The 19,974-nt window shown below is 34.7% G+C and overlaps 1 protein-coding gene across 1 annotated transcript in view; it reads left to right on the top strand.

Moving 5' to 3' along the window:
• The window catches only part of LMBR1 (limb development membrane protein 1), a 273,666-nt gene that overhangs the window by 116,957 nt on the left and 136,735 nt on the right, over positions 1–19,974 (top strand). The window contains exon 5 of the mRNA XM_006887655.1: positions 9,010–9,113. Coding sequence (XP_006887717.1) covers positions 9,010–9,113 — 104 coding nt within the window. The remainder of the gene's footprint in view (positions 1–9,009; positions 9,114–19,974) is intronic.

The raw sequence follows: 19,974 nt of genomic DNA, 5'->3' as shown, positions 1-19,974 counted from the left end.
TGGTATTCCCATTCTTCCCAGAGTCAGCCACAGTTTGTTATGATCCACACAGTCAAATGCCTTTGCATAATCAATGAAACACAGACATTCTTCTGGTATTCTCTGCTTTCAGCTAAGATCCATCTAACGTCAGCTACAATATCCCTACTACCACGACCCCTTCTAAACCCAGCCTGGACTTCTGGCAGTTCTCTGTTGATGTACTGTTCCAGTCGTTTTTTTGTTTTTTTGTTTCTTTTTTTCATCAAAGCATCAAATGTATTTAGTGTTTGCTATACTTTAATTTACTATAAATTAAGCAACATAAAACAACACAAATTTATTATCTCACACTTTCTATGTCCTCAGTCTAGGTGGGCTCAGCTGGGCCCTCACTTTTAGTTGAATGCTTAAGTTTTGATATAGAACATTAAATACGTTTGATGCTTTAATGAAAAAAAATTTATGCATTCTATATGGTAAATATGTTTAGTGCTTTAAGAAAACCTAGGTGTATATGTGCTGAAAAACTGAGAAAGTAAATGTAGAAATAATTTGTTCTGTTTTAGTGAATTTGATCACAAGCTTAACTAATAATTTTGTTTTTATGGATGGATAGAATAAATGGAATGTCATATTCTTAATTTAGACATTCTCTTTAATAGTTTTAAACTATTTTTACTAAATTAATGTGTTCCTTTGGGAAAAAAGAAATTCTCTGCTCAGGTTCCTATGGACTGAACTAAAAACGTTAGCAGGTTTACATTTTTTACTGGATACTCAGGAAAGCATTTGCTACTAAGCAAATGGTAGTTGTTCCTAAATTCAGTTCCTTGTGGGTGTAAGTGTAAGACCCGTATTTCTTTGTTCGCTGTCAGCCATTTACCAGTCATTGCTCTTAGAAGTTGACAGCCTCATTTCTCATGTGTTCCATGTGATTCACATTAGTAAAAATGAGTGTAGGTAGTTACACTTCTACTTTCCTTTCTGTTGCATTTGTCTCACTTTAGAGAAAATTTTCTGTTTTTAAGGGTTAGATTTTGTTAGATTATGCCTATGTGGGTAATTAAAAATGCTATCTTTGTTGTCTTCTCTTAGTGTCATAGGCTACGTATCTGTAAAGTCCTTCTTACATGTAACATCGCATATTCACAGATTTTGGTGATTAAAAAATGGACATCATTGGGATCCATTCTGCCCATTCTAAGTGTGCTGCTAAATACAAATCAGGACATTTGTATAATGAGGAAGAAATATAATTAATTACAATTTACTCATAACTGACAAACATGCTAGAATTAATAGAGATGGACATTCAAACAATCATTATCATTGCATGCATAAGTTCCAAAAGTTAGAGGAAAGAAGACCATCTTGAGGCATGGAAAATGTACAAAAAGGATTAAGTGAACTGCTAGAGATGAAAGACATATTGTGTGGCATGAAAATATATTGGATGAGATTACAACAGATTAGACATTGCAGCACAATTGGGAACTTGAAGACATTAACAGTAGAAACTACAAAATGAACTATATAGAGGAAAAAAATTATTAAAATACCCGACAGAACATTGGTAATGTAATTTGTGTCCCAGCTGGAAGTTAAGAAATATTCATAAAATTAATAGCAGAATATTGGTGAAAATCTATAATTTGGTGAACTCTATAAACCTACTACTGACCCAAGATGCTCAACTAGCCCTATACCTAAGAAGCATGAAATAGATTGCATCAGCACGTGTTGCCCACTGCTCAAAGCTTTAAAGATAAAAAAAAGTCTTTAATAAAGTAAAAAAAACCAGGCCTATTAAATACAGAGGAACAGTGATAAGGTTCACAGTCTATGTCTTGTAGGATGCAATACAAGTTAGGTGACCAACAGCAGAATAACATCTTTTAAATTGCTGAAAGAAGTTTAACCTGCTATACCACTATTAAATCACAATATAATTGTTCAGTAAAAGTAATTTTTTTCCCTAAAACAAAGGTAAAGAGAGTTTTAGATTAAAGCTAAACATTAAGTATAAGAATTAGTAAAAGAATTCTTCCAACAGAAGGAAATTGATAGAAGTCTTGATCTACTGAATGAAATGAAGAACACTAGATGTGCAAAGTTTGTAGGTGAATGTAAAAAAAGTTTATATTATATATTATTATATTACATTTATATATACTTATATAAATATATGTATATTAAACCAATTGAATGTAAGGATTTAAAAAAATGCTAACAAAATACTGTGAGGTTAACACCCTATACAAAGGTATAATATGTGAAAACAAAAGTACAAAAATGAGAGGAAAGTGAAGTATAGTGTTTTAGATTTTTATGCTGAATGCTTAGTTAATTCAAGTAATACCAAGAAAAGAAAAACAATAGATAGAACAAATAGAAAAGAAAGAGGAAGTTGATAAATAGAACCTTATCAGTCAACTCACAGAACTCATTGCCATCGAGTTGGAACCAATTCAGACCTAACCTTTCAGGAGGTTTTAGGAGGCTGTAAATGACACAGGAAGAGATTGTTCACTTTCTCCCAAACCATATAAATAAACACCTTAAATGTAAAAGTTCTTTACAATCCAATTAAAAGAGAGATTGTCAGATTGAGTAAAAAAGGGCCAAGTATAATTTTCTAATTGAAACTTACTTTAAATGTAGACATATAAATAGATTAAAAGTAAAAAGTGTAAAAAGATATACTAACTGTACAAATTTTAGGGAGTTCTGGTGGCCTAGTAGCAAGAAGCTGCGCTTCAATCCCTGAAGACAGTTGGTTCCAGTCCAATGCTTGCTCCCTGGGAAAAGGATGGACATTCTCCCCGTATGTGATTAACTGTCTCTGAAACCCACTGGACGGTCAGCTGTGAGTCAGTTCCGACTCAATGGAACACAACAACAATAACAACGTGCAAATTCTATCCAAGAGGAAGATGGAGTGGCTAAAAGAAGCCATTTCATAAGTATAAAGAGAAATTTTCAGAAGAACATAAAAATATGAAGGAGGGAGTAGAAAATTATTAAATAAATAATGATGTTTATTATTAGGGTGAAATAATAATAGATGGAATAATTAGATGATCAGACACTGGGTATGATGATTGATGTTATGGAACAATATGCACATGAATAACTTATTGAAAAAAAATATGCTTTGTAAACTTTCACTCAGATCACAGTTTAACATTCAAACCAAAACCAGTAAGCAAAATATATGTGGACTTGTAACAGAACTTTAAGATACATGAAACAAAAACTAGAAATGAATGATAATAAATTGATAATGAGAGAAACATATGTAGAAAATCCCCAAATAGTTGGTAACTGGCATACTTCAGAAAAAATCATGGGTCAAAGTACAGATCAAAAGAGAAATTTGGAAGCACTTTGAACTCTGAAAATGAATACATATTACAAAAGTTGTGAGATTTTATAAAGGAATATTTAGTGATTAATTTAGAGGAGTAAAATGTATTAGAAAAAAGACATCTCATCGCATCCATTTTAAAAAGGAGAGCAAATGAATTCAAAAGAAGAAAACTTTTTAAAAGTTAAGAACAGAAGTAAGTGAAATAGAAAAACAGAAGATATAGAGAAATTAATTAAATTGATAAACCTCTTGCTAGACTGATCAGAAAAAGGGCACTCCTCTCCCTCCCCCATGTAATGACCTAGTAGGGTTTATCTCAGGAATGAAAATTTTTTTAACTTATATGTTATGTGCCATCAAATCGTCTGCAACTCATTGCGACCCTATGTACAACAGCCTTAAACTGAGCTCTATCCCTTGCCAATCTTACTGTCTCCAACACATCTATGCCTATTACCCAAGTTATGCAATCAACCTGTCTCTTCATATATAAACAAAATGGTTGCCATTTTTAGTGAGTACTAAAAATAAAACTTGTTTTTATGTATGCAGAAAAATATATGACAACATCCATTGCTGATAAAATTGCTCAGCACACTAGGTGTGAAAGACAACTTTCTCATCCTTATGAAGAACTGTGAAAAGCAAACTTAATGCTTTCATAAGAATGAACACTTTCCTACTAAGATCAGAAAGTCTTGCTTGTAATACTTTAACATTGTTCTTGGGATTTTGAAAAAATTAGATTAAAATTGAGAACCCAAACTCACTGTCATTACATTGATTCTGATTCTTGTGACCTTCCATTGGACTTTTGAGGCTGTGACTCCTTACAGGAGAGACTACACATCTCCCTCCTGTGGGAGGGCTAGTGGATTGGAGATGCCAGCCTTTTGGTTAGCATTCTGACACTCATGTCATCAGAGCTTTGTCTTTATTCATAGATGACATGATCATCTGTGTAGAAATTATGATGGAATCGATAAAATAGCTACTAAGAACAGTAATGAATTTTGCAAGGATGCAGGATCAAACAGTTATACAATTTCAGTTATTTTTCTATCTACCAAACCTTAGTCCATTGCAGGATTTCTGAGGTTGTAACTCTTAGGACTTGGTTCAGTTTGCCGTTGAGTCTCTGAGGCCGTAAATCTTAACAGGAGCAGACTGCTCATATTTCTCCATTAAAGCAGCTGATAGATTCATACTACCAAACTTCAGCTAGCAACCAAGCATGTAATGTACTATGCTACTTACAAGAGCTTCTTTTATTTTTAACCTAACAACGAGCAACCAGAAATTGGAATTAAAAAAATAAAACTACATTTATTGCCAGAATAAATGACATACTTGAGAATATATGAAGTACTTAAAGATGTATGAGACCAGTATAGTAAAAATTGCAAGACGTCCTGGGTAAAATTAGAATACTACAATGAGTGGCAAAATATACCATGCTCATGGATAAGAAGACACTGAAATAACATTTTTCTTCAGTTCTGTGTATTCAACACCATCCCACCAGGTGGTGGTGGTGGTTTGTGGGTTGTTGGTTTGTTTTTTTTTTTTAGATGTAGACAAACTGATTTTAAAATTTATATAGGAATTGAATAGATTTAGGATAGCCATTACCTAGTTTAAAGACTACTACATTGTTGTTAGTCAGCATTTGGTCGTTTTCTACTCGCAGCAAATAAATGTACAACAGAATGAAGTGTTCCCTTGTCCTGTTCACCATGAGTATAGGTGTGTTGAGGTTCAGTGTTGTAGCCACTGTGCTTATTTTTCTGTATCAGACCATATTATTATTATGATATATGGAATTTTAATTGTTGGGTTTTGTTGGTTTCTTTTCCCCTGAAAGCAGATTGCCAAATCTCTCTTCCTAGTCTTTCTGAAATGACTGCTGAAACTTGTCCACCTTTTGTGTCCCTGGTGATATACACTGGTGTCATAGTTTCCAGCCTCATAGCACTCTGTAAGCCACTACACTACAAAGAGCTAATAGACAGCTGGTGGAAAGACTATTGTTAAAGGTATTGTGATCAAGTATCTGTTGCTAAAATAATGATAGACAAAAGAGATCAACCTTGAGGGTCAGGAGGAATAGGTTTACATATGTAGTAGCTGCTTGACTTTTGATACAATCCCAAAGGCAACTTAACTGAAAAAGTGTATTTTTCAAAAAATGGTGCTGGCTCAATTGGATAACTATAGGCAAAACAATGAACTTTACCAAAAAATGACACCATACACAAAAGTGAAAACTAAAAGTTACCTTTTTGCCATTGAATCAGAATTGACACATAGCGGACTGGTGGCTTTTCAGGCTGTAATTCACATAGGAGGAGATTGCCCACCCATCTTTTCCATGTAGCAGCTAGAGGATTCAGCTAATTGACAGGGAAACACTCTAGCCACTCGGCTACCAGAGCTTTCTTACAGAAAATTAATAAACAAATATGAAGGGCTTAAAACTAGAAAACTTACAGGAGATAATATAGGAAAAAGTCTTTTGTGACCTTGGATATGACCTATAAAAGAGAAATACTGATATTTCAGAAAAAATGAGAACTTTTTGTTCTTTTGAAGATTGAGAGAATAAATTGATAATTAATAGGCTGGAGAAAATATCTGTAAATCACACCTGTTAAAGGACTTCTATCCAGAATATGAAAAGAACTTGCCAAACTCAATAATAAGAAAGCAACCAATCAGTGAAGCAATGAACAAAAGATATAAAGAGGCCTTCACCCAGGGATTTATAAATGGATGACAAGTAAGCACATGCAAATATACTTAACATAATGTTTTCATTGTTGTGTGCTGTCAAGTTGGAACCCACTCATAGCTGACCCTCCAAATAGGTTTTCAGAGTCTGTAAATTGCAAGGAAGGAGATTGCCCATCCTTCTGTGAACTACATGCTCTTGAGATTGCAGCACAGCTTCTTATCACTAGGTCCTATTGTTATGTGCCTTGGAGTTGACTATTTGTATACTGTCTATATACACTATCTCACTGACACAGGAAGATTTAAAAGTATTTTATGACAATTTTATTTTAGTTCAGATTTAAGCTTTTCCCATTAAGATAAAAGATGGTATATGTACAATTAGCATAATACTTCTTATCCAAAAATAAACACTGTATTTTTTTCTTTTGTTGTTGCTTTATCATCAGAGGCTGGCAAGCAAAATAAAATAAAAACCACAGCTATAAAATTGACTTTAATTCTATAGGAGAAAGACAACTACTCTTAGCGTTTTCAAGGTTAAATTGTCTATGGAATAGAATCTTAGTGCCATAGTGTGTAACATGCCACCCTGGTAACCAAAGAGTTCAAATCCACCAGCTGCTCTTTGGAAGTAAGATGTGCTGTCTCTTCCTATAAAGATTTACAGCCATGGAAACCTGAAAGAGGTTTGCTGTAAGGGACCTAGAGTATTGATTATATCATGGACTGCTGGGAGAACAAACAGGTCAGTTCTGGAGAGGGTGAAACCAGACAGCTCCTTGGAGGCAAGGCTTCTGAAACTCCATCTGGCATATTTGAGCATGTAGACAGGAAGAACCATCCCTGGAGGGGTGGGACATCATGCTTGGAAGGGTGGAGGTACAGTATAAGAGAGGAAGACCCTGTGTGAGATTGATTGATGGGGGTAATGCGGATAGGTGTGTTAGAGACAATAGGTTGGCTTCGATAGAGCAGGGTTCAGAGCTGTTGGACATAGGGTTGCTGAGTCGAAGTCAACTTGAAGGCACGTAATAGGATCTAGTGGTAAATCTGCAAATAATTTCTGGCTAAACTATATAAGGTAGAATTTATTAATGTACATATTTTTAAATAAGAAACTTAAAATTTATTTTATTATTTTCTAGAGGAAGTAAGTCTAAGTGGTGTCTGCATTTGCTAGCCATTTTTTAGTTTATATTCTGTGTTATTCCCAAAAGGTTTTAGGACAGTTACTAAATATGTATGTTAATTTGTAACCAGAATAATTGAAGAATAGTTTATCTTGGTTCCCATTAAGTATTAACTAGAATGGAAACTTTATGAAGGCAGGACCTTGCATATTTTCTTCATGTGGTTTCTTAAAAGAGAGCAGGATGTGTCAAAAGAGAAAAGATTATGCAAGCTTGCCTACCTGTTACACTTTTTCTTTCCCACTTGGAATTTATTAAAATTTATGTAAAGTTGTAAATTTTTAAAATCCCAGGATTTGCAGTCACCTCTGCCATTTGCTATCTATGCAACTTTGGCAAATTATATAACTTTCTTATTTCTCTGCTCTGTCATATAGGGACAGTTATGTCACCTACTTAGCATGATTGCTGTGAAGAGTAAATGAATGACTATAATACCTATAAATCACTTAGAATAGTGATGGACTAGCTTGGTGCATAAAGCCTCAATAAATGCTAATTGTTATTTTTAAGGTTTTTATGAGAGTTAAATTACATGGGATTATGCATATAAAATGTTTAGCAGCGTATCTGGCATTTATTAAGAGTTCAGTGATTGCTAAATCCCTCCAATTGCCACCCATTTGGCTCCAACTTAGAGAGAACCCCTTCTGGGTTTCTGAGGCTGTAAACATATGTATTTTTAAAATTTTCTACTAGTTTATTTACAAAATTCAAATACATTGTTTTTAAGAACAAATTCTTTCAATTTCCCTCCCCCGTTCCCATCAAATTGTACAACCCCATGATTAATCCCCACTCCCCCTGTACATCCTCATCCCTCTGATTCCACTCTCTTCCACCCCTCTTGAATCCTTGTACTCATTCTGCAATAATGGTTTTATTTATTGTATTTATCCTGTGGGACTAAGTTAGTTTATTTGGCATAATACTCTCCAATCCCTCCCAAGTTAGGTAATAATTTACAAGATCATTGCTTCTCCATGCTGCATAGTATTCCATTGTGTGAATGTACCATAATTTCTGAATCCATTTTTTTTGTGGTTAGACATTTAAGATTTTTCCATGTTCTTGTTCCTGGGCCTCCACAAGAAAATGACTGATAACCTAATTATAAAATGGGCAAACAATATGGGAAGAATTTTCACAGAGGAAGATTTTCAAATGGCAAACAGACACATGAAAAAATGTTCTAAATCACTAGCACTGAGAGATGCAAATCAAAACCACAGTGAGGCTGTGAATCTTGATGGAAGGAGACTTGCCCAGATTTCTCATGTGTAACAGCTGGTAGATTTGAACCACTGACCTTTTGATTAATATTCTGATAAGTTAAAGACAATGCCAGCAGAGTTCAATAAATGCTAGTGACTCTAAATATTGAAGTTTCTGTATGCCCAATAAGATTATGCTTTTTAATTTCTGCATATGCCATTTCTTCAGTGAATTTATTTGAGGGCATGAGTGAAGACCATTAGTTTTTATGCCCCCCCCCACAATAGGCAAATACTATAAAGTTAAAAATGTTTGCAAATGATGTGTAATTATTTTCTTCTTTCAAAGTTTAGGGCGTTTATTAGATCTCTCCCTGCAAATTCATGTTTATTTTTATTGCTACAGAAGTACAGATATTGATTATAATAACAATTTAGTAATTTTCTATCAAAAAGCCTATCAGTATTTCTAACCTGTTTTCCCTCTTCTTTTTAAAAATGTTATCCCCTGTTACAGGTTTGTGGAATCTTGCTTCTCTCTTTTCCAACCTTTGTTTATTTGTGTTGATGCCCTTTGCCTTTTTCTTTCTGGAATCAGAAGGTTTTGCTGGCCTGAAGAAGGTAAGGGAATCATGTTTTGGAATGAAATTTGTTAAATGAAAAAGTAAATGTGCATATTGAACTGTAAAAGTTGGCTTATTTGAGGGGGGGAAGCATTAATAATAGTGCATAAAATTGACAATACATTTTAAGTATTAATAATGCTATCAGTAATATTCATGCTTTAATATTGAGTTATTATGCACATCTCCAAAGTCCCTTTTGTCATCTTTTAGTATTTTCAATATGGACCGGTGGCCTCACAGTAAAGAGCTGTGTGGGCAACCCAAAAGCACATGATTCAAAGCCATCAGCTTATCCACTCCTCTGCAGGAGAGAGATGGGCAGTCTCTTCCAGTGTGATTTACCACCTCTGAAAACCCACTAAAGGGTCAGCTATGACACAGTTCTGACTCAACACTACGTAACAACAACCAAATGAACAAACTTTTATATTTCTTTCTGTAATATTTGAACTTGATATAGTAGCTGTTGTTCCTGTCTTTGGGTATTCCATTTTTGCTTAAACCATTACATGAAAATGTTAAAATCTTAAAATATATCTTGAAGATAAAAATAATTTCCTACTCAATCTTTGCTGGATGAAGCATAAACTTACTGTCTTTGAGTCCATTTTTGACTCACAGCTGGCCCTCCAGTGTGTTTCCATGGCTATAAATTCCAACAGAAGAAGATTGCCCATTTTTATCCTGTGGAACCTCTGGTGGATTTGAACTGCTGGAAAGGCAAGACCTTTCAGTTAACAGCACAACTTGCTATGTATGGGCTATGACCTTAAGAAATAATGAAATAATTAATGAAATAATTTTACTTTTCAAAGAGAAGAGTGATCTGGGGGACGGGGTGGGCAGTGAGAAAAATGCAACAGTGAATGTATGGAAATCTAAAATCTCTGTAAACCTTCATTAAAATTAATTTTAAAAAAGTTTAAAATGCTTCCATTTTCTGTTTGAACTCCCAAGATACTGTGAATTACTAATCTTAGGTGAGTGTGGGAGGTTCAGAAGTAAGCAAACTGGGAGAATTTGAAAAAGAATTTTAAAAAAGTTAATCAGTACTTTACAAGGTGGTAAACCTTAATTACCTTTGTACTATTTTAAATTGGAAGCACAAAATTTCTATATGATATGTGAAGGTCTTTTTATACATTTGAAAAGTATATTGTAAAATTTAAGTACGTACTCTTTGAATGACTTTAAACTTGTCAAAATAAATTTTATTGTTAAGTAATTTAGTTGTAGACACATTATGCCTTTTCTATTTTTAGTTCTATTAATATTTTGACATATAAAGTGTGCCTGTATATCTTGTTATTGAATTATTCTCTAATGCCAGCTAAACAAATTAGTCATGAGAAGTTGTGAATTGTGTGTAAATTATTTTTATTTTCTACTTTGGAGTCTTAGGAAAAAAAATTGTTTAAGAAAACATTTTAGTAACTCTTCTGATTTTAAATATTAATTATAATGTACTTAAATCTATACATCAAAGAAATCAGTAAAAGAATAAATAAAAGTTACTTCTATAGAATTTTAGAGCCAGATTTTTTAATAATCAATTAGTGAAAAGTTTACTAAGCACTTATAAGAGGTCATTTTGGAGTCCCTGGCTGGTGCAGGTGATAATACACTGAGATGCTCACCATTAGGTTGGAGGTTCAAGTCCACATAGAGATACCTCGAAGAAAAGTCCTGGTGATCATCCTCCTAAGAGAAAACCATTGAAAAGGCTTTTGAGCACCAGGTTCTATTCAAAGAAGCTCAGGGACACCAGAAGCAAGAATCACCTTCATGGCAAGTGGCTTTAAGAAATAATTTTGTCATTTTGACAACTTCCTGTAACCCAAATAAAAGGTAAAGGGTTCCTGCCTCTCGAGTGGTTGCATATTTTAAAGTATAGGAGATTTTTTAATCTGTTGATGCATACTGATGGAAAGAATTTGGTAGAAAAAAGATTTAACATAAAAAGATAAGCAAGTTTGCTTTTCTAGTTAGATTGCCTGGGATACCTGGACAAATTACTTTAATCCATCTATATTCCAAGTTTTCCTTTTGCAAAATGGGCATACTAATGGCAGTTATGATATTATTTTACAGATCACATATGAGATGGACTATGTATGTGGACCACATAACTTAGAATTTCACTTGGTAAATTTATAGCTATTATTTTAAAGGTGGTTTGTAAATGTATTTGGGTAATAAGTAGTTTGGGAAGCCTCAGTACTATATCATCAGGAAATAACTGAATACAGCATAGTTAGCTCTTAATCACATAGTATTATCTTAAGTAATTTTAGAATTACATTTTTTCCATTTTAAAAATTACTTGTATTGAAGCAGAATAAATCAGCCTCACACTAGAGATAACATAGATTGAAATAAACCTAAGGTTTTATTTTAGACTCCACTGGTAGCCTTGTGGCAAGAAGCTGTGCTGCAATCCCAAAGGCACATGGTTCAAATCCACCAGCTGCTCCACATAAGAAAGATGGGCAATCTCCTCCTGTGTGATTTACTCCCTCTGAAAACTCGCTGGAAGGTCAGCTATGGGTCTATTCTGACTCCCTGACACACAACAGCAGAAACATTTAGAAAGCTTTAAAATTCAAGTAACCATGGCATGTTATTTAAAAATAGTCATTGTTGTTGTGTACTGTTGAGTCAGAACCGACCCAGAGCTGACCTTCCAGCAGGTTTTCAGAGGCGGGAAATCACACAGGAGGAGAGTGCCTGTCCTTTTCCCAGGGAGCAGCTGGTGGATTAGAACTGTGTCCCTTTGGGATTGCAGCACAGCTTCGTACAACTAGGTAACCAGAGCGCCCTTTAAAAAGTCATAGTTTTCCATTTTAAAATCAGTTACATTAAAGTTAAAAGAGTTTTTTAGCACTATGTCAAGAAGCTAATTACTTAAAATTAAAGTTTGAGCGTTATATGAGGTGTCTTTATATAACACAAGATCATTTGTTCTTTACTTGTGCAGATCCCAATAATGTTTCTTGAGATATATTGTACTTTGCCCAATACTATAGACTGTATTGAAATGATTAACCTTACCTGCTTCACTCTGTTAACGTTTTAACAGAGAACAATAATTTTAAATGATTGGGACTAGCAAGAGTGTATTTGTGTGTATAAGAATATATGGTATATACTTTCAAAGTTATTTGCTCATTGGTTAAGTCTGACATGTCCAGTGTTTGAGGTGATACTAAAGAGAAATTGGGAAACACTTCTAATTGGTAGGTGACATAGAGTAATTTGAGTAACTACAAACTTGTAATATGGGTAAGTTAAATTTCCTTATTTTCTTTTGACCACCCTCCTGGTACTGTTTTACTATGTCTAAGTCTGGTGTATTCCCTAAATGGCATATGGCCCCTCCATACTCCAGTTGATTCCCCTGGGCAATCGATTTTAAAACAGCTCCTTGCATATTGTGCTGAGATGCGGAAATTGGCCACTAGCCATGGGCGGATGCAGAGCTTGAATTGAAAATCAAATTAAGCAGAATTTTCTACTTAGTTTTTAATTAAAACACTATGTTAATTCAAACAGGACATTTTAGGCCTAGGGGGTTGACCAGGTCTTTGTTTTAAGGGCCTTAAATAGGCTTTCTTTTCTCTCACTCCTCACTAAGGTGCATGTTTCTATTTTATTAGGACCATCTCTTCACCATTCCCTCTATTTAGAATTTTCAAGTACAATAGCATATGTGATTTTGAGAAAATAGATATTTTCTAGTAGTAAAGCAACCTTTATCTTAGAACTCTGATTTATTTTTTAGCAGCTAAATATTTACCAATTTTCAATTACTTTACTGTCACCTGCATGTATTCTGTTGAGCTCTGTTTATGTTCTTGTATGACTAGACCTGATCCTATGCTTATGCTTTTAATTTTCAGCTCTGTTACAAAAATTGATTAGCTGGTTTTAACTGTGTTATTTTGCTGTAGAAATATTTTCTTCATAATTTCTAGTACTAGTAACTATCAACTATATGCCATAGTATTTAGGTTTTCAGTCAAGCCATCCACTGACAGAGTTGCTGTTAATATTCTTCAAACCAGCTGCATAATTTTGTCTCCTTTTTTTGCTTCAGAAAGATTTCTAGATTATCTGGGATAAGTATCAGAAAATATCTCCCTATTTCATAGTGAACTTGAAAGTCCATATTATGTCTTCGCATCTGACTTGAGGTGTAAATGTTAGGAAGGAAGTTTCCAACAGCTAAAGTGGAAAAAAAATCCACCATATGATTGTTACAAATGTTTAATGACAGATTAATTCATAGGCTGAAGATTTTTCTGGGAGTCAGTTTATATTTTATTCACCTTGATACTTATTTTTGATTTGAAGTCATGGCATAAAATTTAACATAAGCGACAGCAAACATCCTGACCAATTATCCAGACTATCCAGACATCCCAGAATGTTCTGAACATAACACACGGTCTGTAGGATTAAGAGGTTAACTCCTATAACTTCAAACAAAGTGCTTAATAATAAAAGCAAAAAGTAGAAAATTTGAGGTAACTTCCTTTCTTAATTAATTAGACTAACCAGGTGGAAGCGAAGAGTTCTGTGCTGGTGCTTGGAATGTCTATAAAGCTGAGCAACGTGACAGCACAATGGAGGAGGAACAAAGATTTTTTTAATATGTTTCTATCCTGTGTCACAGTTTGAAATTGTCCTGGTTTATGTCCCTTTTGGCAAACTTACATAAAAGTGACCTTGTACTGTATTTTATGACCAGATGACTTTTTCCCCCCCAGTGACTAATTTGTATCAGGCCTCCATCTGAAAGAGACATAGAAATGAGAAGGAAGTCCAAGCCTCTGTCTCAGGGAGCTTTCATTGCATTCTTTCATTATTTTTGCTCGTTTTTGCCACTGATCATCCATAAATTGTTGGAAATGAGTGATTAAGGAAGTGCTGCTTAGTGTTAGTGGCACATGCGCATATTTGGCATGGTTTCTGTGGGTGAGAGGAAATCACATACAAAAAGGAAGGCTCCTGCTGGGACCCTTTCAAGGAAATTTAACTTGGGTCATGTTTTGATCTTGGTGTTTATTACAGAAATGGAGTCATATCTCACTAGCTATTGTTATGTGTTAATTTGATATTTCCAACACCTCTAAGGGAAAAGTCATTCAGTAATTCATTAATGGAATCCCCTCAACCCTCTGCTGAGAAGGGACATTGAGCATTTTTCTCCCCTTAGAAATAACATGGAGGAGAATTATATTATCAAAACATCCAATTCTGATAACATTGTTATATTTGAGGTAGGTCCTTTTGGAACATTATCAAGTGACCATTTCAAACATTGTCATAGAATCTAAGAGATTTTAATTCAGAGATCCTTAAATACATTTATTTAATGAAAATAATTTCCAAGTATATAAAGATACTGAATTTAATTCATGAAATCATCTTTTGTCACTATTTTAGGTAATTGCACATTGGAGGGAATGAAATTATAATTTAAATTACAGTATCTATTATTGTTAAACTGCAGCTGTTTTTTTAAAGTACATTGTCACTCACTTGGTTCCATTCCACACTTTTGATGGTGTGCTAATATGAAGAGACTGATTATATAATATTTATACCATTCTTTTTGCTTATAGCGGAAAAAAAGAGAATTCCACATCTAAAGCTAGATTGTCTACTTGCATAATAGTATAGTGATAATAATGTGAGCTTTTGACATTCAAAAGACCTGGATTTAGATCCTGAGTCTTCTACTTGATACTCAGTGATTTTGGGGAAATTTCTGAAGGTCTACATCTATAATAAAATGGGGCTAACTAATATGATTGATAAAAAGTTCAATGATCTCTTTTAACTTGTCAGAAAAGTAGACCCAAACATGAGGAATCGCTGTTATTGTAGGTATTTAAATGCATCAGTTATGTGAAAGCTGATAGTGACACATGAGGAACAGCTGTGTAGGATATTTTATATACAATAAAATTATATGAAAACTTTCATTGGTGTTGATATTATTTTTAAAAATATGTTTTATCTTAAAACAATTTCATTTTAAAGAATAGATATTTTCTTTAAAAGATAACTAAACTTCAAATTTTATGTGATAATTATATTGCTAACTAATGTCTCATAATTTAGGGCTCTCTGTTAAATGATGAAAAAGTTTTGACAAAGTCACTGGGTTCATATTTTAAAATAATTACACTTTTACTTAAACTAGCCCTAAAACTTCTAGTATTCATATAGCTAGTTTATAGAAAAAATTGTCAATTAAAGTCTGTACGAAAACATTTTCTTACAGGAATTTAAGACTACTTTCTCTTGGTTGGATGAACTTTATCTGAAAGTAAAATGAAGATTTAATGCTGACTGGAAGACTTCTGAAGTAATTATACCCACAGATCTGTAGAACAAGAGCTTACCAAAGAGGCTAGAGTTGGGATTGTTAAAAGCTTATATTTATTTGACATTTAAGCCTGTAGTTATTTATCTATAAAGTAACTTATTCAACATGTTTCAGTGTTAATGCTCAGAAATGTTGACCAGTACAAAGCTGAAAGTTGACATATTACTCCACAATGCGTTTATTTTGCCAATTGGTATACCATAGAGAAAAGTTATATAATGGGTTACATCAAAGACAGTAGGATTATTTGATAGCTTTGTCATCAGTTTGAGATTGAGATATATTTGCTTTTGAGATATACTTTTTTGAGATATACTTGGTCATCAGATTGAGATATATTTGCTTTTCTTTGAAATTTTGGTCTTTAGCAATTTTACTGTTAAAAAAATGTATTAGTTTTAATACTCTCAGTTAAAGAAAACTTATATTCATCTAGGAAGGCAAGTTTTTTTTTTTTTATGGCTTTGAAGGACTTGAACTTTAAACCAACTGAAATGTTAAAAAAAGTTCCATGAAGTATTTTAGGTTAGTAATGAAAAATAATTTTTGTAGCTAAAATAAAACCAAAGTAGAAAAAACCTGTAAGAGTTACAGAGCTAGGGAAGATCTGGTGGCCTAGTGTCAAGGAGCTGCAACTACAATCCCAGAGGTGCACGGTTCGAATTCACCAGATGCTCTGCCGGGGAAGGAGGGACAATCTCCTCCTGTATCAGTCAGATCTGATTTGACGGTACACTCACACAAAAAATAATAAAATAAGAAAAAAAAAAAGAGTTACAGAGGTGGCCTCCACACAAGGATGACATGCAGTGCTACATATTTTTAGAAGTGCTATTACATTGCAGGAGCTGCAACTAGTGTGATAAAATGAAATTTTCACCAAAATTACAGTTTACAAAAGAGAGAAAGGAAAGCTATAAAGGAAAAATGAAAATATAGAAACATTCTGAAATTGTCAGTTTTGTGGGAAATATTTCCTTGGAACATTGAGAAAGAATTTGAAGTTTTGTTATTGTACTTGATTTAAATATTACTCTTTAACTCTTGTATTTTGATTGGGATTGTTTGATAGCATTTTTCTCTATGCATTATTAAACAATGGACCTTTAAAATATTTTTAAAAAATTCTTTGAAGTATCAGGAAGACTTACCTGATCTTTTCTAGATTTTTATTTTCAAAAATGACTATAATTATTTAAGTTATATTTCTAATTTATCTTTTCAGAAGAAGTTTAATGAAGTAAAATATATTGTGGTTAGAACTTACTGCATTAGGCAAAAATAATTTGATTCAGTATTTGAGTTAATACTTTACTTCTCTTTTCTCATGTTAGCTTGATGCAGGCTTCATAATATCTTATTTCAACCACTGTCTGACTCTTCTTTTTCCAGTCTTATTTTCATGTAAAATAAACTTCTTTACTACTTTTATGTAGTTGCAAGGAATAAAGCGTTAATTTTGCAAATTACTTTTATAGTGTTGTTTTCTTAAAAATACTTTTGTTTAGGTGACTCACTCTCATCTAATGTTTTGGTGGCTTTGTTGTTATGTGCTGTTGAGTTGCCTGTGACTCACTGTGACCCTGTGTACAACAGCCCTAAATCTTGCTCTATCCTGTGTTAATCTTACTGTCTCTGACACAACTATCCCTATTACCCCAGTCACTGAATCAATCCATCTCATCTAGGGTCTTCCTTTCTTGCACTGTCCCTCCACCCTCCCAAGCATGACGTCTCTCTCCAAGGACTGGTCCCTTAAAAATCCATAGCATTGTATGTATAACCTTCAACTATTCATATACACTTTGTTCTACAACATTAATTTCAGTAACCACCGTCTGATCACACTTTTCCAGTTTCTTTGAGTTCCACTAATTTTTCTGTACGTCTCTATGTGTTTCCTTTCTTGAGTGATTTTGTGCTGATTATCCCCTTACTGTATATGGCACTCCCTTCACTAGGGAGCTCTGGAGGCGTGGTCCTTTGTGATTTACACTGCTAACCCAAGAACTGTGCTGCTCTTGTAGTTTGAATCCACCAGTGGCTCCAAGGGAAAAGATGAACAATCTTCTAGCATATGATATAGTCTTAGAAATCCAATGGAAGGTTAGCTATAAGTCTATTATCTGTTTAATAATTTTTACTGCATTCTCTCTCCAACTCCATCCCTAGTAATGGTCCAAGAGTGATTCTTTCTGTGTATAAACCTTTTTGGAATAGTGGGCTTATATAATGTTTGTGGTCTGTTTGACTCATATGCACCTATGTAGTCAGTGTTTATCAGATTATTTATTCTTTTCCAGTGCTGCATAGTACTCCATTGTGTGAATGTATCCTAGTTTCTTTAACCATTTGTCTATTGATGGACAGTTATTTTTGCCACATTGGTATTGCAAAGTAATGCTGCTACAATGAACATGAGAGTGCAAAAATCTGTTGGTGCTGTAACTTTTTCTTTATTTAACTTTAAAATTTTATTAATTTTTAATGCTCCTTGGAGTCAAGGATTCTGAAGCTTCGTCTGACATGCTTTGGGCGTGTTGCAAGGAGGGGCTGGTCCTCGGAGAGGGACATCATGTTTGGCAGAGTGGAGGGGCGGCAAAGGAGAGGAAGACCTTTGATGAGATGGATCCATTCTGTAACTGGAGCAGTGGGAATACGTATGTTTGAGATGGCAAGGTTGGCACAGGATAGAACAGCATTTAGAGCTCTTGTACATAGGGTCGCTGTGAGTCACAGGTGACTCGATGGCACATAACAGCAACAACACATTGCGTTTCATGAATGTACATTGTGCTTTGTACTATCTTCTTTACCACTTATTTTGTTCATGTATGTTGTTGTTGTTGTTATGTGCCATCAAGTCACTTGCAATTCATAGTGACCCTATGTACAACAGCCCTAAACTCTGCTGTGTCTTGTGCCAATCGCACTGTCTCTGATACACTCGTCCCGATTACCCCAATCACTGAATCAGTCCACCTCATAGGGGGCCTTCCCCTTCTGCGCTGTCCCTCCACCCTACCAAGCATGATATCCTTCTCAAAGGACCTGTAGGATAGAAGGAGAACTGATGCCTTTGAGCTTTGGTGCTGGAGAAGAGTATTAAGGGTACCGTGAACTGCTAGGAAAACAAACAGATTCATCCTGGAAAGGGTCCAACCAGGTTCAAGTATATAGTGGGAATTTATCCCCCTTATAATCATCTAACAACAATAACAATGACAACATAGAGCTATGTTGGCCTAGTGGACAGAAAGTTATGCTACCAAGCTCAAGGTGAGTGTTTTTAATCTGTGGCCCTCAGCCCTGGTTTACATTGTTTTTTGTGAAACATTCTTGTAAGTGATATAGCACTGGTCTGTGCATTGCTGTACAGAGGTAACTTATGGTTGCTGTAATGCTAAACACTGTGACATTGATATGTGAAATGTGATAATGGTCACCGATGGTAGACAGTGTTTGGTGGAGCTTCCCAATTAAAACAAACTTGGAAACAGGAGTGGCATCCACTTCTGAAATGGCTTGCCTCCGGAAACTCTATGAACAGCACTCAGGTCTTTCATTCATAGGGTTGCTATGAGTCATCTAGTACTTGACAGCACCTACAACAACAACAACAACAACATTCATATACAACAACATTCCTATGAGCCAGGTACTTCATGCCTCATGCCTTAATGTTCTCATTTTTTTTATACCCTCATTTTAAATAGTTTTTGTATCCATCCCTACTTTGAAGGAATAAGTATATCCCTTTTGCTGAAGAATCCTATGTTCAAGTTGGAAACATTGAGCATCTACATCCACAAGCAAAGTCTAGTCCAGAGCAAGCCACCAGGTTGCAACAATCAGCCCCACCTCACAGCATGAATCATCTTCTCTTCATCTGTTTGGGTTCTCATCACCTCATCTTCATCCATCTGTGGCTAGATTCAAATGGGCCTCAGCCTCAATGCTCTTGTGACCACACTTCTCCCTGTGTTCCAGACCTGTCAGTCTCCTCACTCAGCCTGAGCCCCCACATGGGTTCAAGTTAATAAGCCAGGAGTCCTCATGCCTTCCTGCTCCCCAAACCAAGAACCCTTCCCTCATCCAACATCTAGGCATGGTAGGTGAACAGAACTGAAGGAACACATCCAAGCTTTGTATGTTTCTCCACTGTTGTAGTATTCTATTTCTACTTCCACTTCCACTTCTGTGGATCCAGGTGATCACTACAACTGAGCATGCTCACCAGCTCCCTTTCATCCTCAAGTCCTGAAAGTGGGCTCTGATGAACACGGGCCTTTCCTTACTTTAGAAGCCAAACAACTTGTTTCAGGATTTTTCTTTTTTAGTGGTTTTTTTTTTTAAGCAGTAAAAGATCACTTTATTGTGCATCAGTTTAAAACAATCAGATTAGCTTTAATTACGATAATTTATTTGTATGTATGCATTTAAATCCATGTTCAAAAGG

This window comes from Elephantulus edwardii, unplaced genomic scaffold, assembly GCF_000299155.1.
Source record: "Elephantulus edwardii isolate Elephantulus edwardi_28Jun2011 unplaced genomic scaffold, EleEdw1.0 scaffold00060, whole genome shotgun sequence".
NCBI lineage: Eukaryota > Metazoa > Chordata > Mammalia > Macroscelidea > Macroscelididae > Elephantulus > Elephantulus edwardii.
This window is presented reverse-complemented; position numbering and strand designations above follow the sequence as displayed.